The 25,615-nt window shown below is 44.5% G+C and overlaps 1 protein-coding gene across 1 annotated transcript; it reads right to left on the minus strand.

Annotated features, from left to right (window-relative positions):
- Positions 1–2,236: 2,236 nt before the first annotated feature.
- LOC133894802 (ACT domain-containing protein ACR8-like) lies at positions 2,237–4,537 on the minus strand. Its single transcript, XM_062334972.1, has 5 exons — positions 4,278–4,537; positions 4,009–4,191; positions 3,360–3,899; positions 3,153–3,257; positions 2,237–3,057 (listed from the first exon to the last, which is right to left on the minus strand). The coding sequence occupies exons 1-5, from the start codon at positions 4,374–4,376 to the stop codon at positions 2,695–2,697; spliced, it is 1,290 nt and encodes a 429-aa protein (XP_062190956.1). The 5' UTR covers positions 4,377–4,537; the 3' UTR covers positions 2,237–2,694.
- Between the last annotated feature and the right edge of the window lie 21,078 nt (positions 4,538–25,615).

A 25,615-nucleotide genomic window follows, 5' to 3' on the forward strand; every position in this document is an offset into this window, starting at 1 on the left:
CCCGGTCGCTTGCAGGCGGCGAGGGGTGTCCAGGCGGTGCCTCCGGCTCGGGTTGAGGCCGCGACGGCATTCGGGACTTCGAGTCCCAAATGTTCCAAGGGTTTCGATCCGCTGTCATCTTAAGTTGACTGCGGATGTGCGGTGCCAGTCAGCGACGCGACCTCGACGGTGCCGGTTTGACGGCCGTTCATCAGATCATGCGCCTGCGCTCGTGGGATTTTGATCCTAACGGTTGCGGCCGCCAGTCCTGGTGGCGGTGTGCATATCCCACCGCGGCTATAGGCCACGTGGAGCCGATGACAAGCGCTCGCGTGGTGAGCCGCTGCATGGCGCTCCAGAGCTTGTCGTAGACGTGTGTTATCTGGCTGCATGCCAGACTTCTTGGGGAACAAGCTTCAGGTCACGGCTCTTCGGGAGCCGAAGATGGCGACCTCATGCGTGATTGCAGGTGCACGCAGTGGCGCTTAAGAGTCATGTTGCAGTTGCTCGGCACTTCCGGGCCGACGGCGCCATGGCCAGGGGCGCGACAGGCAAGGGGGCACGAATGCAGGACTCTATGGTTTCTGGTCGATCCGTGTCATGAGCTGGGGTAGCACAGGGCTCCTGATCGGTCTTCAAGGGCGGCGTGGCACCTACTGGGATGGCCTAAGGACACGTGCAGCAGGGGTGCCAGCTTCTAGGGCCTCTATCGATTCAGTGGGTGCTCAGGAGGCCAGCGACATGCGTGTGTGTGGGGAATCGTGTGGCGTGGGACGGCTACATGGGCATAGATGGGAAGTTGGCGGTCGCTTGCGAGTGGCACGTCGGCGTATGACACGTGAAAACCAGGGCTCGACGCGTGGCCGTCTGAGTTCTTTTCCTGTGCGGCTGGCGGCCATTGATCAATTTTATAGATCAGTTTCGGGCCAGAGAATTGATCTACTACATAGCATAGGATAGATAAAAAAAAACAGTAGTCTGTACATGGTAGCAACGACAAACCATAACATCGATGCCGTGGCGAAATTCATGCAGCGTAAGGCATATAGGCTAGGCCATTGACCTGCTCGCTTGATGACAATGTCGATGCAATGCAGATTCGTTCCGCTAACTTGGTATCTGGTAGAGCTTCGTGCTGATAATGTGTTGAGAAACCACTACTAGTAGGTGTAGTCTAACGATCCATAAAAAAACAATCGCACATAAAGACACAATATAGGGGAAATATTTTCTCTTGTTTATTTATCTATATTTACAATAAAGAATTTCTGTCTCGAATATATAGTGTCAAAATTTTCTAAAAGATAAAATTGAATCTTTTAAGAGATCGAGACGAGTCTACATTCGATTATAAAACTCGAGATTTCCTAACATTCTTTGTTTTTTTTTTGTTGTTGTTGTACTTGATGTAGTTGGTGGTGGTGGTTTGCACAAAACCGCCTGCTGAATTTTTATTCAGTACACGGCGTCCTCGTTCCTAAAGCTAAAATAAGATGCATGATTGCATGAAACATGCTGATCTCTGGGAAAAAGGCCAAATTCCTGCTTTCTGCAGGATCGACATTCGACTGATGGAATCTTCGCAACGCGTGCAGCTCCGCGACACTTTGAGGCAAACTAAAGCGAGCTGGTTTAGTTGTTATTGGACATGCTGAAAACTACTGCACATGAACCAAATTCAGTTGCGCGTGATCTTGCTCTTCAGAAGCAAGTTTCAACTTTCAAGGCGAGTAGATTTTTAACAAAGGGGAACAAAGATTTTGATAATAATATGGACAAACTGTTCCGTTTCTTGTGAAAGTTTGGTGTTCCAAGTTTCAACCCGACTTCTAGTAGCAGGTGACTTAAAGCAGGTAGTAATTCTTTTTCCATCTTCTAAGCTCCTATTATAATTTTTCTCCCCATTTCTCAGTGTTAGCAGCTGTCAGTACCCCGCATACTATTAGTAGTAGCAGTACAACTTTATTGTTGTCAGTCACTTGCATTACAACCTCAGACATTCCACTAAAGGAGCAGCCTAAGCTGCCCCAGCATAGGCTCTTGCTGTGATTACCAGTTACTCTCCCCTGGCCCAAGTCAAGCACCTTGTTTCCCTTGCAAGCTACACCTAATCAAAAGCACCATTTCAGATCCAAGAACGAAAAGCAAGATCACCCACATTTGGGCAGAGTACTAGGGTTCAGCCAAATCCAACAGACCAGCAAAGCAGGAAAGCAATCGCACATTCACAAGGCAGACAAAAAGAAAGCAAAGCTAATGAACCCAAAGAATTTTCTTTGCCAAAGAAGGCAGAGCAGTGCAGTACAGAATTACAGATAACAAGACAGTATGAATGCACTCACTACACACTAGTGCTACTACTAACAGCAACAAATTTGTCTATGCACATAGCTACACTTCTCTACTGCTAGGATTTATCACCCTGTTCCTTCCTACCCCTCCTGTGCAATCCTGGCTTCTTCCCCTGGATCTTCTCTTTGTTTCTGGATCTGAATGGGCCATGTCTGAGCTTTCAGACACTATACACACCCCTTTCGCAGCTTCTCCTTGTCTTTCTGAGTCTTCTATGTACAACAATGGCATGCTGTTGATTGCAGAAGAGAAGAAACGAGCAGGGTATCTCCATCGGCATTGCCACAGCACATAAGAATGAAGTGACTGTCTGACTGAACTTTATGTGCCTTCCTGGACCTCTTAGTTGTTTGGTATTCTGCCTTATGAGCAGGATTTGATCAAGCCAAGGTTGTACAGGTTCCTCTTCACAAGGTTGCCAAGGTAGACCAGCCCAATGCCGCCAACGCTGTCCCGGTCACCCGGCCCGGCCTTCTGGTAGAGCTGCGGCCGGGGTTCCTCCTTGGCAACAAGGCAGTCCATGCCAACCCTCTCCCTGACGGCGTCAATGGCGCTTTGATCGACCGCATTGCCGGTAGCATCGGTCACATAGAACACGTTGGAGGCCAAGTCCCCCTTCGTCGACACCTCGGCCTGAGCTACAAGCAAGCCATTCTCCCGGAATGTACGCGTGACATCGGACAGCAATCCTGGCCGGTCCGGCGTGCACAGTTCGAGTCTCACACCCTGGAGATTAGAAAATCAAACACATTAGTGTCATCCTTCAATACAAAAATTGCAATTTGGTGTATCAAATTAAAGAGGAATCAGCATGTAATTACCTCCAGTGATCTCCGTTCTATGGCGGCTTGAAGGCATTGGCACACTCTTAGCCTCTCTGTCTCGGAGCGGATGGGGCTGCCGTCGGCGTGTCGAATGTAAAATTCCTGAGCGCAAGAAACGACCAATTAGTTGACAATCCAATTTGGCGCGAGAATAGATGTCGCAATTCGGGAATCGTTTGGTTGGTGGTAAGAAAAGGTGTGTACCTGGCGCGCTTGGTCGCCGGGGGTGTCAACGGTGCCGTGGAAGACGACGTAGTCCATGTCGTTGAGCGTGCAGACAACGTCGAAGAAAAGCTTGGGCCGGTCGCGGCAATGCACGGTGACCACCGAGTACCCGCGCTCCGCCCAGCTCTGGACGGAGACGGCCGGGGTGGGGCACGCGCGCTCGTGGTCGCGGTCCGCGGACATGAGCTGGTGGAGGCGGCGGTCGGCGTGCGCGACGGCGGCGGCGGGTACGGCGGCCACGGCGCCGGGCGTCTCGGTGTCCCCGCGGAGGAGGTGGCCGAGGCGAGCCAGGATGCGGGCCACCCGGTCGGCGTCTGCGTCCTCGCCGCGGAGGAAGGCGAGGCACGCGAGGCGGCCGCGGTGCGTCCACGCCCGGGCTTCCACGACGCTGCACTGCATGTCGGCGAGCACGGCGAACACCTCGGATAGGAGACCCGTGCGGTCGGCGCCGGTCAGCTCCAGAGCCGTCAATCCCTCAAGCGCCGCCGGGCGCGCCGGGCCGTTCCACGTCCCCAGCGACTGCATACCACGCCACGCAACGCGCATCAGAAAAAGGCCGCTCCTTTCTCCACTGCGCCGGCCAGGCCTCGGCACCAGTAAACCAAACAAGCGAGAGGACGGCGCCTACCTGCTCGATGTAGGTGATGACGCTGTCGTCGGTGAGCTTGCGGCCGAGGCGGTCGGTGACGTGGAAGACGTCCATGAACCACCGCCCGTCCGACGAGATGTAGGCCTTGTTGATGGACAAATCGAGGTCGGCGAGCACCTGCACCGCCTCGAGCAGCACCCCTCTCTTCCTCGCGCTGTCCACCTGCACCACAAATCGCATCCAAAATCAGCCACGCCCCTCGCAATCCACCACCGCCCAAGAACAACGTAGGGCGGACGGCGGCTCACCTGGACCAGCGTCGCCGTGGGGCAGACCGCGTTGTCGATGACCACCCTCGGGGTGTTCATCCGGATCACCAGCTTCTCGTACTCGTCCAGCCACTCCATCGCCGGCCGCCTCCTCGCTTCACCCGCCCAAGAACTTCGAATCGACCACCTCTCGCGCTTCTTGCGTCAACCTCTCTCGGCCGAATCGCCCGCGGTTTGTTGGTTTCTCGCTTGGCTCTGTTCGCCTTGTTGCTCTGCACTGAGCTGGAATTGGCACTGCAATGCGGAGCGAGGCGGTGGGAATGGACGGGTGTTTGCCATATTTAAGACCGGGAGGGGGGGTGGGCGGGAGGCGGTGGGCCCCGCGGAGGCACATGCAGCGGCTCGACGGAGCCAGGTGGGTCGCCACGTGGAGGGGGTTTCCTTGACGGCCGGCTTAATTGAGTGGATTTTTTCTCTCTCTTGTCAGTAGTTTTGGTTGCTGTTTTAATCAACCTAATATATCTGAACTCTGAAGTACTTATTCCAAATTTTGAATGCATTGAAATTTAAATATCGACAAGCTTATTGAGAAAAGCAAAAAAAAATTCTTACTCGGAGTATTGAATACTAGCAGTACAAAGCTAATGTTCCTGAACTAGTGGACTACTTGTAGAGTGCTTGTTTACATTACACAACAAGTGTCACTCTGAAATTCCAATGCTTCAACTCTGAAATGAGTCGATTCAATCCTTAAGCTTCATATCTCTATTTTTATTAGATGTTATATAAATATCTACGTGTGTGCATGTGGCCGTGTTATCCGGTGTTTTAAAAATTAAACCGATAAAACAAACTGAGCAAAATACTGGCGGGCAAGGTACAGCAAGCACGGCGAACGAGGAGGCAGGCTATCGCAGTTGTCTCTGCGGTGGCTGTTGGAGCTGCGTGGGCCCGTCCGGTGCGGTTACTCGTACTCCGGTCCCTCAGCTCCGCTGCCCCCGCGAATTGACGCAAATGCCCTTGAGTGGCCACGCCGCAACCGGGCCGGTACGACGTGGGGCGCACCAGGGTAGTTTGGTCACTTGGCCGGCTGCCGCCCCGTCGTGTCGCGTTGCTGTCGCTGCCCGCTCCGGAGCACCAGCAAACATGGACCGGCATCTTTTCCTTTTGAATCTTCCGATGCTCCCTTTTAATTTTCGCCTCGCTTTACTTAATCCTGCTGTTTCCACTGCAGATATGTCACTTGGGATCTCATCGAATGGAACGGATGATGGTAAAGACAAAGCAGGGCATCTTTAAGGATTTGGAGTTGCAAATGGTGTAATTTTTGTGTAAGCACGTCTGAAAAGAAACTGACAAAATAACGTACTAGTCTGACATCAAATATTCCGTACATATCTATATACCTGATGGACCGGCCGACTCTCTGTTTTGTAGCTTCCGTGCAAGAGAGCATCTCGACAGAGCTTTTATCCCACACCTCATTCAAAATGGTCAAAATTTGGTTTTATGTAGAGCCTCTATCCAACCCACAATTTTGACGAGCAAACCATTCTCATCGTAATATCTGCCATCTCTCTCATATACCATACTCCAACCGTTGTTCGCTCTTGTACACTCTTGTCACCATCTATCCTCTCACTTTAAGAGGATCTAAGCCAAAGGCTTCCCTTTCTTCGCTCCTACCCAGCTCCTCACCCTCCCAAAAGTCATCATCGGCCTCCACTCCCTCACCTATGGCATCCTCAAGCATGCTAGCAACATCATCGACGACCTCCTCGTCTAGATCAACACCGCTAATTGCGATCGAGACCATGAGCGCGAGCAAATGGACCATCACAACTACCAGATCGCCAACGAGGTCTTCCAACTCGAGGCTTCACTCACTTTCACATCCGTCAAGTGTGAATTCCTCTCCAAATCTTTGTTCCAGCGGGCCGTCAAGATCTCCGATCATGGTGACAAAATCGCCGCTCTCGAGGGGAATTTGGACGCGCATAGACCTGTGCTCGCGGAGCAGATCGGCTGTGTCGGAGGATTAACTCCTGTCGCAGGGATCCCGAGAGACCCCTTTTTAGAGATTCGGCCGGATGAATGATCCTGAATAAGTTCGTCGGAGAAATGAATGAGAGTAAATACAACGGCCGGTGGTGGGGGATGATAACCTAGTGCAAAAGAGAAGTAAATGCACCGGAGGTTAGACAGGTTCGGGCCGCACGGGGGCGTAATACCCTACTCCTGTATGGATGCAATAACTGTCCTGAGGAAGTCCCTCAAGGATATTGCGGGTTACAAGAAATATGATCTAACTAAGAGCTTGAGGCTCCCTGTTCTTCGGCTGGACCTATCCTCTGGTCTGGTGCTTTGTGTTCGTCTATGGTTCGGTTCTTGATGCTTGGATGCTTACGGTCTCCCGCTGGCTTATCTGTTTCTTCTACTGATCCAGCAATCTCTCCCTTCTTCTCTGTTCCACCGGCTCTTTTAAGCACTCGCCGGCTGCGACATGCCCCGAACGGGAAGGAGGGGGACACAAGTTCCAAGACGCCATCGCTGCGAAAGGCGTCATCATTTCTTCTGGGTGAAGTGACCGAAGGGTGGAAAAACGCCGCACGCCCGGTCACCTGTCACCATAAACGCCCTGGCAATGGGCGCCATGGAGAGGGCACAACGGGCAGCCGCAGAGCAACCCAGCGTGCCCGCCCTGTCTTGTTCCCCTACCAAAGCAGGGCGGCAGACGGAATGCGATCCTTGCGATGATACTGGTGATACGGGACGGGACCCGTGCAATTAATAGCCCACGCCCCTCTGCCAAAACATGGCTGGAACTGACGATGCGGCGGCAGCAGTTGGATTTGTCAGGCCACGCACGCTCATTAAATGCGGCCTCGGACCTCTGACTGGTGGACACCTCATCGGTGGGCCCCTCGGGGGCCTTTCTGGTTCGTCGAGGAACCGAGTGCTCGGGGGGTACTGTTTACCTCCCCGAGCACTCTCTCCCGGGAATGCCTATCTTTGTCTTCGGGGTACCGGGCGCTCGGGGGGGGGGTACTGTTCACCTCCCCGAGCACTCTTGCACGATCCTTCGGGGAACCGAATGCTCGGGGGCCGCCACATGCAGCCCCGAAAACTCTCTCCCGAGCACTCTTTGTGTGGAACCTCGGGGAACCGAGTGCTCGGGGACTGCTGCTCGCAGCCCCGAGCACTCTCTCCCGGAACTTTAGCTCTTCTGGTCATCGAGGGACTATGGTGCTCGGGGATGACCAAGGCACCGACCTGAGCACTTTCTTCCCAGCACTTAGACTCCGTGGATCATCGGGGAACTGGGGTGTTTGGGAACCACTGACTGTGGCTCCGAGCACCTTCTCTCGGGACTCGAGCTTTTCTCATCCCTTAGGAGGGACCTCGCGGGATGGCGCCATATGGCGGATGGCTGGCCGGGCCTCGAGACTCAGGGACCCCCGGTTCTTGATACATCGACAGGCTGTGCCTCTAAAGCTGTACGACGAGATGCGCGAGGTTGTCAAGCTATTGGATGTGGACGCCGCCAAATTTTGTGTGAAAGGAGACGGATGTGAAGGAGAGCCTCAAGGTGTCGCTGGAAGGGACAAAATGAGCATATGAACTTGTGGTATGTTGGTGTAATAGGTAAGGAGGTGCACCACGTGACAGGTCCAGCGCCACAAAGTGCTAGCATGTAGCAAGTATTGTCAAAACAACGGCCACACCGCACGACTAGGGCAAAGCTCGTATGACCAACCCTCTGGTTACGCAACTAGGTCTTGCTACCAATCCTCACTGGTCGCAGAGCAGATACATAGCTACACGATCAAATCTCATTTAATATTGCCTATTTCAGTGTTTTTCCTTTCTCCAGCCACTTACTTTTGAGTGTGGCATGATCGTGGAGTGGTGTAGAATTGCAGTGACATGTCTCATAGCATTTAATGTTGCGGGATAGTCTAACATGTGAGTATGACAGCGTTCGGTGATGGTACAGGATGATCAAAGCAGGACATGCATACCCATCTAATGTCATGATGTGCTAAGGGTAGTTGGCTTCGTCATAGGCATGTCCGTCGCAGAGTTTGATACGATCTGTTTGTTTGTGCATCTTTTCCCCGGTATATAAAGGGGTCAAGTCCGTGTTTATAGAGATAGAGAAGACATTATGTAACAAGTTCCCTTAATTCATAAGACAATACACATCACGGGGTTATTATCCCATTAAAAGTCTGAACCTTGATAAAATTTAAATCTAAATAAATCATGGTGTTATTGAGTCTAGATTGATACACGCATATATAAAATACGGATCAACACGCCCGTCATCCAGTATACCCTAGACTACTGTCAGGGATTATCCCGATACGATCATTGCTTTGGATAAGGTTGGGGGCATGTGTCGATGAGAAGGAGAACAAGGTGAGTGGTTAAGAGGAGAGGGTGGACGAGCTTATGTGGGAAAAGGTGTATATTCAGATGCCGCTAATTATAAGATATTATTAAATGAAGATTGAAATATGAGAATTTGTTAAAGTACGAAAAGATATAAAAATTGTTTTAGATAATCTTTCACATGAAGCTACAGACAATAAAATATTAAGTGTCTCCTAAGATACTCCAAGTCCGTGTGAATCCACCTTATCAATACGGACGCCCAAGTAGCCAGCCTATCATGGGCTCATGGCTGCTGAGACACTAAGTGTAGTGTACCCTAACCAAGGTCGTACGGAGCAAGGTGGATTAGGATATTCTGTTTGGCAAATTTGAAACGAATTACGTGCGAATGCGAACTCGTACGAAGATAATTTGGTAACGGTTACGAATTTCAGAACGAACGCGCGATGGCACGTACTTACGTACGTATATACTGCGCGTACGTACGTTGTACCCGGAGGGGAGCAATGAATGGAACAGGTGGTCCTGACTGTTGGATTTGCAAGGATCCGCTGGTGAATTGAATGAATTTAAGGCGCCAAGAATAGAAATAGATCGTGCATGACATGCACCGTGACGGCCATTAATGGCGATCGAGATGAGTGAGATCTAGGCAGCCCATCCATCACGTGATTTTCTCAATTATCGGATGAGATGTAACCACGTTCACTTTGGTTCCGGGTCCATTGGATTGGACCGTGCGTGTAGTAGATTCGATCATAGTTTCGTATGGTGCCGTGCGTGCAGTACCTGTGGTGGCGTGTACGTGCATCAGTGCATGCCGGTTGGTTGGTTGGTTCATGGGCGAGCACGACGCGGCCGGTCGTCCCGGCGTCGTGCTCCGATCCGATATGCCTTTTCTGTTCCTTGTGGAGATCTGCTTCGATTGGATTCCGATTTGGTTGCCGCGCCGCGCCGCAGGGGTCGGGGCAGGAGGGGAGACCGAGCCCACCCGCCAGTCCAGTCCATCCACGACGACGTGCGGCGCAGCACCGCGACGACGTGCAGCTGCGTGCCTCGTCGGCGGTCCGGTCCTGTCCTGTCCTCCTCCCGTGCCCTTAGTTTACCATATTTGACTTTTAAATTTAACAATCAATACATCATTTCACTTGCCTGTGGTTTCAACTGCTATGGCAACTTATAAATCATTTTAAGGATAACCGTGCAAGTATGCAACCGTCGATGGTGCCGGGGTGCCCGGCCGACACGATCGACGACGACGTGCGCCGCAGCACCACCGCGATCCACGGCGTGCGGCTGCATCGTCCCGCGACATCGTATGCCAGCAGGTAACATGGGGCCGGTCCCTTTGCTGCGTTGAACCATACGTAGCAGGCCCCGAAAACTGCAAGTCAAACCTAGGCTCGGTTAAGCTATTCTCCACGGTTTCAAACAGTCAAGGACGTGTTGATTTTCTAATCAGGAACTACACTGTCACTCAGGGCGGATCCAAGGTGATCGAGTTCTTCTTCTACTTCGCAGTCAATAAAAACTTCAAATAATTTTTTATCATAGATGAGAAAAATAAAGAAAAAAAATAAGAGGAAGACGAAGAAGAGAAAGGTAGATGAGCTCCTCTTCTTCCGCTACCGCTATCACTGCTGGAGCTCAAAGGCCGGCTGGTGCTCTCTCGAGTCTCAACCGGAGCCACGTAGAGCCGGCCAGGTTGCGACGTGCGAGTCGGCGGTGGATCGGCATGAATGCGAGCCATGATTTGGCATGGAGCCACAAATGTCGCCATGATTCAGGATGATTTCAGGTGAAGATGTCGCGAAATCATTACGCGTCAGCACACCGGCCGTGTCACATCCAACACCTGACCCAACGCTACTGTGCAGTTCTTTCCCCGGGAGATTCATCTACCGGATTTCTGTGAAGATTAAACGGATCAAAAAGCAGAGCAAACTACCTTCACAAGTCTTAGTTTGTAAAAATAATTCCATTTGTTTCCTGCTGCGTTTGGTTTGCTCGAATCTGGACTTTCCTTTCAAAAGAGAGCCCCTGGCGTTTCTGACAAAACAAATAAAAACCAGAGGAAGAGATGTGCTGCTGCTAGTGATTCTACAGCAGATCTCCTGCGACGACGTGAGCAAGATAAGATCCACCTTTGCGAGCTGAGCTGCTCCACAATCGTTATGGTTTCGAGTGGGCGTGAATCCCTAGGAGCCGGCTAGTGGCAGCGAGGACAGACACGCCGCCGGGCCCGGGGAAGAAAGGAAGCGCCGGAAATGACAGCACGGGAGGAGCAGGGGCAGAGCTGCGGAGGGTCGACGAGGACACACGAGAGAATCTTTGACCCCGCAGGCTGGTTGCGTTTTTTTGGCGCCAAAACGTATGAACGCTCTGGCGTTGGCGCCAAAACCGCCGAAGAGTCCGTCCGTCCGTCCGTCCGAGAAGACAAAAGGAAAGGCAGGCAGCTCCACGTGACCGACGTCGAGATTTGGCGCCAAATCTCGACGGCACCAGATCCAGTGGATCGAGGAAATTCAAGAGACGAGTGTATGTCCATAGACCATAGCGCACGGTACGCTGTAGCACGGCCCAACGAGTGGACTACACGCAAGGCACCGTCGGAAAACGATTTATCCAAACAGGCATGGCAGCACAGTGTGCAGCTGCTCTCAGTCTCAGGCAGTACGATGTTACTCCTGCTACGCCTGACATGCTAGGCTGGTGCCGCAGGCATCCTAGGACCAGTCCTAGCATAGGATAGGGAAGTGGTCGGGGCCAGGGTATGGCTAGACGACGGCTAGCAGCGCCAGCGTGGAACTGTGCATGCATGTTTTGGTCCGGCCGGCATCGGGCGTTGTGCTCCGCCGGTGGCCGGCCGGCGTCGGTCGCCGTCAACCAAGTTTTCAATCGATCGGCTCATCAATTCCTGGGCCGTTGGCCGTTGGGGGCTCCGCGATCGATCGACAGCAGAGGCAGCGCTCGGTTTCCGGGGGCCATGCATGCGCTCCCTGCCCCTGGTTCGTCGGTGCTCTGCTGCTGCCCGGTGGCGGTGGTGGACGCAACCGCACGCCCACGGCATGTGCCCGGTCGGGTCCACGATCCATCGGCCTCGTTCTTGACAGGTCGCGAGGTTCGAGACAGGACACACAGCTAGCTAGCACGGCAGGCTCCCATCACTGCACCAACGTAGTACTGTAACTGCTGCCAAGTGGCATGGGTCCCATGCCAAGAATCTCTATTTTTTTAAATGAGTTTTATTAACTCTTCTCTGGTTACACTAAGATAATATAATTGTTATAGTGAAAATAATCTTATTATATTATTATTATGATTTTAATGAAGAATATATGTTAGTAGATCATATATATACAATACATAAGAAATTACTGTAGTCGAAACAAAGTTTGATTGAATTAGAAAAATTGAATAAGAGTTTACCTCACTAGGAAGTCCAAAGTTCAGAAGTTTGCATTCACCGAAGTATTGTGTATAGAGGCTAATAACCTCATCGGATAGTTCGATGATCTGTATATTGAACTTATCGGAATATTTCTAACAAAAAAGAAAAAGACCGATTACCTCATCGGGTAGTTCGGTGACCTACACAGGGTAACACCAGAACATTTTTTAATAGAAAAATGCAAGTACAGAAGACTGAAGATCAACCCACCGGATAGTCCGTGCTTAGTTTGTGCACATCTCACCGTATAGCTCCAACATGGATTAGGGATGACATTCATGCTATCGATACTACGGGATAAAAATTTCTTATGCCGAGTCTGCCTCTATACCTTATTTACGTTTCCGTATTTACATATTTGCAATTTACCTTGTTAAAATAGGCGCAATACTCTTGAGCGATAGGGTATACATACTAGATAAACCTAACGCATATTTAGATAGAAATTAATGTACATTTATCTTGTGAAATTTTTAGACCCAATTTGATTTATGTTTCTAAGTGTCTTGATTCACCCTCATATCTTAGGATGCTACCGTTGCTCACAATTGGTATCAAATCTCGTGCTTTTGATAGGCTTAACATCTTAGAGTTGTGACGTTTGGGGTTGAGATGGATACACATAGTGCTCCACTTTCCTCTGTTGAAAAATTCACATGCTTGTTATTTACAAGCTAAAGATTTAGATGTTTGGTGTATTAGATGTATTGGGGAAGTGTATTCTTTTATTATCTTTAAATGTTGATGAATTTAATCGTACTCATTCTCTCATCATTGCACATAATGTTTGAAATAATCTTATTGAAATATATGAAGGCATAAAGGATGTACGCAATGAGAAATATTATATGCTTGTTACTAAGCTCAATAGCATCAAACAATTTACTCATAAAATTGCTAATGACATGTACTTACATTTGAATACTCTTGTCAATGAGATCAATGAGCTAGGTTTGATGTCAATTGACAATGATCAAAAGGTGAGAATAATACTTCAAGCTCTTCTTCTGAAGTACAAGTTGATAGTCTCCATCATCTACGACAACAAAGACATCAAGAAAATAACTTCAAGACAAGTGCTCGGCAGGATCACCGCTCATATTTGTTTCGAAGAAATTTTGCTACTTCTCATCCTCAGTTAATAGATTGTACAACCACTTACATAGGGGATAGGCATTTTGGATATCAAGGTACTTAATCTCTAATCTACCCAGATCTTTGGGTTTGCACATGATTTTTCATTCCGCTAGATGGTATTTCTTTTATTGGCCATTACTTTGCCAATATAATCTTGATAAAAAATAATTAATCTTTTCTAACATACGGCGTGAGATTTGGAAGAAAGACATCATATACTCCCTCCGTCTCACAATACATGACGTTTTAGATTTGAGCCCAAGTATTAAGGTGAAAGGTAAAATGATCATCTTACCCTCCTTTACTGTACATTGATTTATGAGTAATAATGATGTAATATGATTGAAAAATAAGATTTTCATTGGAAAGGAGACACTTAATGGAGGGGTAAAACTGGAAAATATAGGGTAAAGTTGTCTCGAAATGGTAGAACGTCATGTATTTTGAACAAAGTTGAAGAGGCTAAAATGTCATGTATTATGAGACGGAGGGAGTATGTGGGTAGGCTACTAAGAATTAGGTTTCGAAGTATCAATCTGACCCTGTAGATAGGTACTTAGTCTTTCAACTACTCAATCTTTTTTTTATTCTTTATTCAACTCCTTTCCAGATCGAGTTTCTTAGTTTTTGGTAATGAATCAAGATTCCTAGGTACCGTATAGGTAACTCGCCCACTGCACATCCAAATATGTCAGTATATTAGTTGACCTTGTCTTGAACCATCCCAAAATAAAATAATTCACTTTTATAGAACTTTTTTTAACCTTAAAAGCTACTTGAAAGCACAAAGCAAAAACTTCATATTCTTAGCATTTTTCATGTCATCTTCCATAAATAAGATCATGTAGTCAGCATACTGAAAAATTGATAACCCACCGTCCACTAGATGGGGTACAACTCCTTCAACTTGCCTTTTCTCTCTCTCAATAAATAATGCTAACATATCAGTGACAATGTTAAATATAACAACAGAGAGTGAGTCATCTTGACTTAAACTTTTTTTCGTTTCCAAGTAATGTCCATTTTCTCCATTAGCTTTTACGACTACACTACACTTATAAATGAGACTTTCTACCGATATGCATCTTTACCTACTCTTGCAGAGTTGGGGCCTTTCCACCCGAAATCCGAATTGGGGATACAGTAGTACCTGCATTGCAATGTTGCATGCCTTCACAGTATCATGCATGACACCCCATGGAATAGTACGTAGCATTTACAATTTCGGAACCTGTCAACATGCATGGCCCCCAGTACAATAAAATCACTTAAGGTGTGATTGTTACCTGTATAAGAGCTGAGCCGCATATTATATACATATTAAAATGATCGTCTTACCCTCTTTTATTGTACATTGATTTATGAGTAATAATGATGTAACATGATTGAAAAATAAGATTTGCACCGGAAAGGAGAGACTTAATAGAGGGGTAAAACTGGAAAATATAGGGTAAAGTTGTCTCGAAATGGTAGAACGTCATGCATTTTGAATAAAGTTAAAGAGACTAAAACGTCATGTATTATGAGACGGAGGGAGTATGTGGGTAGGCAACTAAGAATTAAGTTTCGAAGTATCAATCTGACCCCACAGATAGGTACTTAGTCTTTCAACTACTCAATCTTTTTTTTATTCTTTGTTCAACTCCTTTTCAAACTGAGTTTCTTAGTTTTTGGTAGTGAATCAGGATTCCTAGGTACCGTATAGGTAACTCACCCACTGCACATCCAAATATGTCAGTATATTAGGTGACCTTGTCTTGAGCCGTCCCAAAATAAAACAATTCACTTTTATAGAACTTTATTTTTAACCCTAAAAGCTACTCGAAAGCACAAAGCAAAAGCTTTATATTCTTAACATTTTTCATGTCATCTTCCATAAATAAGATCATGTAGTCAGCATACTGAAAGATTGATAACCCATCGTCTACTAGATGGGGTACAACTCCTTCAACTTGCCTTTTTTTCTCTCAGTAAATAATGCTAACATAACAGCGATAATGTTAAACATAACAACAGAGAGTCAGTCATCTTTACGTAAACTTTTTTTCGTTTCCAAGTAATGTCCATTTTCTCCATTAGCTTTTACGACTATACTACACTTATAAATGAGACTTTCTACCGATATGCATCTTTACCTACTCTTGCAGAGTTGGGGCGTTTCCACCCGAAATCCGAATTGGGGATACAGTAGTACCTGCATTGCAATGTTGCATGCCTGCACAGTATCATGCATGACACCCCATGGAGTAGTACGTAGCATTTTACAATTTCGGAACCTGTCAACATGCATGGCCCCCAGTACAATAAAATCACTTAAGGTGTGATTGTTACCTTATATATATATATATATATATATATATATATATATATATATATATATATATATATATATATATATATATATATATATATATATATATATATATATATATATATATATATATATATATATATATATATGCTATGGAGAAGCATCTTAAACAGAATTATATTTATAGAAAAAAATATTTGATTAATTGTATATATTTTGATAGATTGAACTGAGTTTCTATTTAGTCGACTGAATTTGAGGTTATATAAACGGATGAAATAGCTAAGATTTTGATTGGTTATTCGTATAATGTGATTTTATGATACTCATAAGTGAATCCGGCTGTAAAAATAAATATATGAGTCTACATCTATCAGATCAGACTATAGAGAAAACTACTCTAAAAATAATAAAGATGAGTAACTAAACAAATTTCTCTTTTAACATTATACATATCCGTTGAGCTAAGATGCATTTACGCCGATAACCAAACACACTCTGACCTCGGAACCAAAAGTACGCTCATGGACATGCGACAAGTGAAAATAAACGCGCGGTGGTGCAGTGGAATAAAACAGGACCCCGACATTCCTCGGTACCGGTCGATGCGACGAGGCGCGTACTCAACATGCACGGACGCTTTCTTTATTGGGCTTTAAAGCTTTGTTTCATTGATGCGTGTCAACGATCTTCGTACGTGTAGGACGTTCTCTGGATTTGTGGATCTACGCAGCGTTACACGATCGGGACCTGCACACACTCGCAACAGACGCTGGCTGCCGGGCGCAGCAGCAGGATCCGCGGTCACCAGGCGGGCATAGGTTACGTAAGGGAACGGTTCATGGGGAAGTAGTTGATCTCCTTAGGAAACCGAACGTTTTCGCCTCGCATGATTACGTGCTCACCTAGAATATACGATCGTCCTAGTAGCAACCTTATGACCTCGTCATTTATTAATACCGTAGCAATAGTAGCAATGTCTCCACAGTGTCCATACATTTGATGTGCTAGCACTATGCGCCCAATTATAGTTTCATGGGAAGATCGGGTGGAGATGGCTGCTCTCTACAGTGTCCATACGCTCGATGTGCTCCAACTATGGTTTTATGGCTGCTAAGGTTTTGGGTGGATTGATTGACTCGGTCGTAGCCCCATGCCTTCATTGGATTCAATTCGAATTAATGTCTTGATGTGGGTCAATTCAATACTAAGTTTACTAACACATGTTTACATTATTGATCTGATATCTCTATATTTATCATGTGCAGAATATAATTATCAATTAATATATGTACCGGTTTATCAATTATCACTATGATATAAGACAAGTAACTATTTAGAATAATATCATAGAATTAAAAAACTTTACAAACAAGTTATATACTTGTTTATCCATATAAATTATAATTATTTATAAAACAAAATAACATATTATTTAAAAAGTATATAATATAATATGATATAATTATTTGTATGATTACCTTAGGACGTATCACCGACCATAGGTACATTAAAATCTTTGCATTCCGTTGAGGCACCAATGACATCACCCGTCTGCTCTGCAGTACTCCATAGAGACAGATCGTGTGGTGCAAGTGTTTAGGACATCTTTAATAGTCAGAGATATATAGCTGATATTTCTTAACACAGAAAATGCAATTATTAATGTTATGATTAGTATGATTTTTTATACCTTATAGAAGAGAGAGGAATAAGTATTAGCTCTTAAAAGGAAAGATAAAGAGTTAGTATTTATAAGTAGTCTCAGCGCATCTCTTCTATGTGAGGTATGAATTATAAATGACGGGACCTCTTTTCTCTGCTAGGACATATTTAATGGTTATATATAGTTATTACTATCTCTTAGCTGAGATAGCACACTTCTTAGCCTATCGAGATACATATCTGCACGTATGTACGGCAAGATTCTATCTAGCATATATACATATACGGTATGTTTGGTTTCTCGCATCTCCTCTATCCTGGCCATGCGGATGAATAGAATCACTAAAAAATTTTTGGTTGCATACGTCTACTGTTGTAGCCTGATCCTACGGGTGCAAATATACAACCTCATCCTGACCCGGAGTGAAGCTGGAGCTTCACTCCACAGCTTGATCTCACGGATGCACATTATGTATCCGCTCATGCAGATGGACCCACCAATCACAATTTCAACTCTTATACATGTTTATACGGTCTCATATTCAGTCGACCGAATAGAAACTCAATTCATCATATTCAGATAGATATAACGAATCAAACACTCTTTTTTTCAACAACTCTAACTCCGCTCAGTCTGTTTTCCCTTATACTGCTTATACGATGCAGCTCTATAAAACCTCGTTTGAGGAACCAAACACACCCATATGTACATGCTGCCACATGAAATAGCTACTCCGCAGGTGACCTGGCTATATATGTTTGTGGTCTTCATCAATTCAATCCATGGTGTCCGAGTCGTAACGAGCTCAAGAAACCAAGTTGAAATATGCATTGGTTTATATGCGATAAGTGATTAACAATGTTGTCGATTTGGTTTGTCGAGTTTTGGATTGCTTAAGCTCAGTTTGAGTATTTTGATTATGAACTAACTAGAGTGGGAGTTGGAGAAATGTGTTTGCTTGTCTCATGGTGTGCAGGTGACGGATGTAACTTAGTGGTTGATGGTGGGTAATCTGGGCTAAACGGGTGCTTGGTGCCAAATGATCAAGGAGGCCAGACGGAGTTAAGGGTGATCTTAGCTGTACACATAGAGATCAAGCAAAGCATGAAACTGGTGATAAAGACGGCGTGTTGATAAAGTCAAGTGAAAGAGATGCCGATGCAAGTGACAAGTTGACCCGAGGGATCAGGAGCGGGAAAGATTTGCCAGTGGTCAGGATCGTAAGACAGAGTACACATGTCAACATCAGAATGCTTGTTTAAGGTGTAAGCAAGTTGCGAATCATGCTTTGAGAAGCGTGCAGAGGGTTTTATAGTTAGTCCTTAAAATCATGAGAGGATTGGAGGAGTATGTGCCATCATCATGAAACTTGTATCGAGGTGAAGCTCAGTCGTGAAGACACCATGGCTGTTCGATGGACGGAGCAAGAAATAGTCCAAAATACCATCAATGGTAGGTAGTAGTGTACTACAAGAGAGAAATATTTTGGTAATAAGCTAGGAAACTTAGGGATTAATTGGCCATAGGAGAGTTAGAACCGGCCATTTGAACTCATTGTGCTACTTATTTGAAAGCCTACTAATAGAGTTTTAGAGGAGAGAAAGATGATTGCTTAGCCTATGTAATATGCGAGAGTTTTTGAGAGAAAAATTATTGTAATTTGTCTGAAATAAGGCTGACTTCTTTGAGTAATAGAGTTTATATTTTTGTATATGCTTGAATTCCCCTCATTCTAGTCTCTCTATTGATTCTCTTGCAAGTTTTCCTTTTCAGTTGTGATTTTCTTGTTAATTTTTGTTTTTACCTTTGAGCTACGATTTTTCAACCTCAAGAAGTTGTCCTTTTTATTACTAGAGACATAAATATTTATATATTCATGCATTTGAGAGAGAGTCGAATCTCCTTGTTTTTAGATCATCAACTTAGAAAGTTGTTTCTTTCGATGACTGCTCTTTTGTTTTGTTATTCGTTCAAGTTCAAGTTTTTATGTTTAAAGACATATAGAATGATCTTCAACAGAACCTATGTCTTATATTTTAGCCGTAGAGTCACGATGACTTAAAATTTTATTTCTTACTTTATCTCTCTTAAGCTTATGCTTACATTGGTATGTTTTTTAGATCGTTAGGTAAATAAGATGTAGACTATTTATTTCACGAGAAATTTATAATACGTATATTTACTCGTTCTAATCATTGTTATCGGACAAGACAGGTGTATACCTTTGTTCCGGCAAAGCAAATTAAGCGTGGACCACAACAGAAGAACGAACTCCATGGATGGATGGATCCGACAAAAGGATCGGCATGGCATGCAGTCGCGATAGATCGAGCAGGACATGACTAAACGCGAATCACGAGATGCCCGCCGTGCGGCCAAGCATGCATTTACAACGCCCAGCCGGCAATTGGATCACCACCATGGTACAAAATCCAGTCGAATTCTTTTAAGAGCTTGTACTGCTACTACTACTACAATACGGCAAGGACCACGTACATAAACAAACGGATCCTATAAAAAAGAAAGAAAGATGAAATGGATGTTTATATGGTCGAACGGCGAGGTTAATTTTTTTATGAATTGGCTGGAGATATCAATTATATTAATAAAAAGAAAATCTAATAGGTTAAGTTATTGATTAATTAAAAAAATTAAGCGAAAATCATAAACACAACAAGCAAAACTACCTAACTAGAATGAGATCTAAAAAATATATATGTAGCTAAACTAGATCTAAATAGTTAAATCCAAAATCTATGAGTATCTAAACTCACAAGTACCTGTGCTACAGTAAAATTTAAGAGTTTGTATATATCTCAGAGTGGTCCATTGTCCACCGTACCATCCTGCAGGATACGCCATTGTCCACTGCCAGCCCTACCCATGAGCTGAGTGGGTAACCGAGCTGCCAAGCAAAGCAGCAGAAGCGACGCCGCTGGAACTGGCATGCAGGGAGCACGCGGTCGGTGAGGATAAGGTGTTTTGGAGGCCCACCAGGCAGAGGGGTTCCGTTCAGTCATGGTTGGACTCGCCTTCGGATCTCTGCTGCAGAAGTGTCAACGCCGTCAGATCACAAGTCTTTCGCATTCGAGTCTCAGCTGTGAGCGTTTCGAAAAACAAAACAAAAAAGTTACGATTCAAAATCGGCCCATATGACCATGCATGTATTGAGTGAGGTACAGACCCGTTTTGTGTGGGCTTCTAATCTGCCTGCCTTCGCAAGGATGAAGTACTCGACTAATGGGCTTCTAATCTGCCTGCCTTCGCAAGGTCTAAGCACCTGATTGTCTCAATCTTAATTATGTGGAGAAACTCTTTTCTACCGGATTGTGGATTATAGGATTTCGTAGTACAGCGTGGATTGTGAATTGTGAAAAAACAACTTTTTGATTATGACTATTTGTTTTTACTTTTGAGGCTAGAATTTATAATCAGAATACAAAACAAAGAGGGCCTGAGAACCAGCAAGTCGCCGTACCATAGCGACATCTTTCTGCTCATGAAAATGTGTTCCATCTCGGCCAAAATTCACTGACAGCTGAGACATTACTGAAGAGTAGGAATATGGCCACTGTAAGACATGTGATGCGAAGATGATTGGAAGCATGCTCATGCTCTTATTAAGTGCATCATGCATGGCTCCTTGTGTGTGGGCTCTGGTCGACGACGAACTTACAGAGCACATGTGCAGGTGCAATGTTGATGATCCTAAACCGTGCCTCTTCTACATGATGGAGTCACTGAATCACAACGATTTTGTTACGGCTGATCTTCCTCTTTGTATAGTTAGAAATAAACTCATCTTGTTGTTAAAGATAATCTTTAACCCTTAGAGATAGAATCTTACTCAGTTTAAACACATGCATGTATATATGCCGAAGATTCTTCCAATTTCCTACTGTTTCAGTGTTGCAGCTCCGCCCCTGACGGAGAATAGCACCTGCAGCTATGGTATGGTGCTTCCAAAAATTCGAGAAAAGATGAAGAGTTATGACAAGGTAAATTCCTGCCATGAAGGAAGGACGTCGAATGTGGAAGCTCATAATTTATCTAAGGTGGCTACTTCCCTTGGCTTTGCACCCTCCTGATATCTCTCATGTACCGGTATACATTATTTTTGAGTAGTAAAGTCCTCCTTTCCCTAAAAAAATGAAAATGTTTGTTCTCAAACTGAAAATGTTTACTTTTACCATTTGGTTTAGACCTCGAATTGAGGACATTTAATCATTAGCTGGAAGCGCTTTTTAACTATGCAATACCAGATTGGTCTAACCATCATAAGTATGGTTGTCTGAGTAACTAATTTTCAATAATATGGTGGATAATCAGTTTCATTTTAGTTAAGTTTAGTTAAATAGCTGGTTTACCCTGTCTAGTTACTATCCGACTGGTTGCCATCACTCATCAGGAAGTCAAATATTGATTGGCTTTACTTGAACATTTATTTTCGTCTGTCCTGTTGCATCATATATTATTATCTTGCACATTTTGAACAAAATTTGAACTCTCTAGGATACAGAACGGAAAAAACATAGTCAACCACTATCCATCAAGAACTGCTCCATATAGAGACTACTAGTAACTGTGCACATGCAATGCATTTTTTAGTTAGGTGATTTTATGGTGATTAGGGGCCACAATAGCTGTAATAGGGCTATTAACTGTTGAAGGAAGGCAGGACACAAAATCAACCTGAGCCATTAGATGGAGTTAATTGGATGGATAGGAGAGAAATCAACTGGTGCTTTTTATATTAGTCTAGAAGTCTAGATAAATAACGTTGGTTGATGTAGGAGAGAAATCAACTGGTGCTTTTTATATTAGTCTAGATAAATAACGTGCTGCATATTTAAGAAACATTTTTTTTATATAATTCAAAGGTATACTAGGCTTTTGTTTTCTTGCCCGTTCATCATTAAATGCAACAATCAGGCTTACAGGGTTAAAGCATTCTTATGATGTATTATGGTTCTGCATATATTTCTGTAGGTACTTGTGAAAGACATATGGGTATTTGAAATATCCCTTTTTCACCCTGGGGCATATTGGCGTGCACGTGGAAGACTAACACTCTGATTATATCCGGGCAAGCACATACTGGTCCTAGCGAGCTGAATGGTGGCCTGCAAAGTGGTTTCAATAACTTTTTTTTGCTCCGACGTCCTGTTTCTCTCCTGAGTCCTGTCTTACTGATGTCTAGTAGGATCTTCAGGCACACATAGACGATAATAGTAGTCTTTTCTGTTGTTCTTTTTCTTGGCAGAAGGTACAGGGTGCTTCCGTTTACACTTTTGCTAGAGATATTTACCCCTTTGGAAGGGTTTACATGTTGACAATTTCTCTTCAACTTTTGCTGTAGTAAAGCTACGGAAGCCCTCCAACTTTGCCGGTGTGTACTTAATCAATTGATGTACAGGTAGGCAAATTAACCGGTTGTCACTGTTCTCAAGAAGTGGGTAGAATTTTAGTTTCATTGCTGGACTTGTGTTACTTGAGCAATTGGTGTACAGGTAGGAAGGCTTGCTGAATGGTTCCCTTGAGAAATGTCGTTGGTTGTGCTGGACAATGTAACTAGGTTTCAGTTCTGCACTCATCTGCCTGTTGAGGTAGGTCAGTTCATTCTTCTACACGAGTGAAGTTACGCTCTACCCTAGACATTGACCTTCCGAGGAAGCATCTTCTTTTGCAAAATAAGAATTAGAAAATTCCCTAAAAAATCGAGGAAAATAGATGTCAAAACAGATAGGGACAAGCTGGTTGTTTGCTAGCTGCGCATCTGCAGGATAGATATTTTGGAAGAGATTTGCATGAATCTTACACATGCGCTTGTCCACGGTGTTCAATGGAACTGAACACTCAACGGCGGCAAGGCAATGAGTTTAGTTTCACAGGAAAAAAGATACTACCTCGGTTTGCTTTTACTTTATCACCACTTTTTATTGTACAAAATTTGACTATCTATTTTTCTAAAAAGATTTATAGATATTTAAAACTTTTATATTATTAGATTCATCGTGAAACAAATTTTATTAGTATTGTATATTTTCAAATATCTATAACCTTTTTCAAAAAACAGACGGTCAAATTTACTACAGAAAAAAGTGGTGACAAGTAAAAACAAACGAAGGTATTAAAACACTAACTCTTTTAATAATAGAATAAAAGTATCCTAGCCTTTGCAGCTAGTCGTAAAAATATCTATGGAAAGAGAAAAGACCGGCAAAGTCAGGGGCGGACCTAGTCCAAAAAATAAACAGGGTATAATTGAGCATTTGCAACTTAAAAAAAAAAAAAGCTAAACTCATTGAAAGCTCGCTCTATGCTGGGTCTGCCCCCAACAAGCGGAGTGGGCCGTTTCTGGTGATTTGGGCTTCTAATCTTCCTTCGCGAGGATGTTTTACTCTATTGAGGCCACAATATGCTGATCTGCAAATGCGCGTCCGAGCCTTTTCGTTGATCCAAGATCCAAACAAAATCATAGCATAGTACCATAACGCACATTTTTCTGGTCATGAAAATGTTTTAGTCCTCGAATTGAAAATGCATACGTAATTGCCACTTGGTTTTGATCTCGAGACGAGAATATTTAATCGTTTGTTGAAACCACCTTTTAGTCTTGAGATGAAAATGTTAATATAACTAGTCCAATGCACATTTTTTGCACTTCCCGCGAGTGCGTGTGAGCGCGCAGTGCGGCAACACGTGGATGGGAGCGCATAGATCTATGCGTGAGCATGCGATGCGAGAGGCTGTGGGATTCATAGAAAAAAGCACTACGTATTTTTTAAATAATAGAAAAGTTAGAAGCTGTTTATTTGATCTGCTGCTAATCGCTTTCAGCAGAAAGAGCCGACAGACGTTCGGAAAGTGGCTGCGAGTTTGAGCCTTGAGTAAGTCACCATCACACGATACATTACAATCCCAACAAAAAAAAAATCAACGACAGAATAATTCCCTTCTCTACCTACCTATCATCTCGATCGATGATGCATCAGAATACCGGAGCGGACGCCATCCATCCATGTGAAGTCTGATCTCGTCGCCGCTGGTTTCCCATCAGCCCGGTATGGATCTGCTCGACAACGTTGGAGCCCCAAGCAACTTGTGCTCTGCTCCCTGGTCCATGCAGTGCAACAATTCATGCAGGCTATAAACAATTTGCACACGTCTTTACCAAATCTTTCTGCAGATGATGTCTTGGGGTCGATCATCGATGACAGATATACTGGCAAGCACATGGACAAACAATTCCCTGGGTCCCCTCAATGCAATCATGCAGCCGTGAACTCTCCGGACGTTTGGAAGAACCGTAAAATCACTGAGAAATTCCCACTCCAGAGTGCAAACGAGTCCCCTGACCTTCTGCAACTCGACGCCTCTGGCTATTGTTGACAAGTAAGGTCTGATCGGTTGTACGAGAGTAATTTGATCTGATGAATACGTATAATTTTAAAAAAAATTATATTTGTTTGTCTATATATATTGTTATAGACTAATCCAGCGGATGCGATGTGCTCATATATTAGTGTCACACAATAATCTTTATGTGAGCAATTAATCACAACCTCAACTCTTACATATGTTAATACAACTTCGAATTCATTAAAAAAAACAAAAACTCAGCTCAATCTATCTAGACATATCTAAAATATGATCTCAATGTTGCACAGCCTGATCTGCGTCCATTGTCCTTCATGCAAGACATATATGCCCAAGCAAGACAAAGTTGTCTGTTTTTTTAAAACGAACTAGTAGAAAAACTGTCTATTATATTAATTAGGGTGAAAAAAACCGAAACGGCCGTGATTGGTCTCCTTTGGCCGGTCACCGTGCTAAGTACAATGCATCCGTACTGTTGCCTCGCAACACACTGGACCATACCTATGTAGTCTACACCAACACCACTAGGGCAGCTAGTGGCCACTAGCTAGATTATCTCGATAATAGATCTAGGCATGCGTGCAGTGCAGCATGTGACATGTCCAGCTTCATTGCCCACAAGAAACTGCTCAGATGACCGAGCTATAGCTCGGTTGGTTTTGTTCCAGTGGTAAGAACGGTCAGTCGTGAGTTTGATATCTGGGATCGGCTGTGGAGCCTCATCCTGGTGAGGGTTCATTCTTTTTAGTATGTACATGTGTGCGTGTTTAGCCTTTTTTTTTTTAATTTGGTGTGTGTTTAGTACGTGTGCACGCGTGTACGTGTGTTGAGAGTGAGTATATATATACTCTTTTTATTGTAAACGTAGGTTGTTTTAGTTTTTTTAATTATTTTTTAAATATAAATTATTATCGAACTTTTATGTATTTTTTTTTCTGTCTTACTCCTGTTTAATAAATGTTACCACACTCACAAATGAATGAGTTGTCTTTTCCAATATATAATAAATAAAGGGCAACAAGATCATTTGATCT

Source organism: Phragmites australis, chromosome 16, assembly GCF_958298935.1.
Source record: "Phragmites australis chromosome 16, lpPhrAust1.1, whole genome shotgun sequence".
Lineage (NCBI taxonomy): Eukaryota > Viridiplantae > Streptophyta > Magnoliopsida > Poales > Poaceae > Phragmites > Phragmites australis.

Coding starts and splice junctions, on each gene's coding strand:
- LOC133894802 (XM_062334972.1), bottom strand. CDS start 4,376: ATGGAGTGGCTGGACGAGTACGAGAAGCTGGTGATCCGGATGAACACC. Junction 3,900..4,008: donor TCATCACCTACATCGAGCAG/GTAGGCGCCGTC, acceptor CGTGGTATGCAG/TCGCTGGGGACGTGGAACGG. Junction 3,258..3,359: donor CCGGCGACCAAGCGCGCCAG/GTACACACCTTT, acceptor TCTTGCGCTCAG/GAATTTTACATTCGACACGC.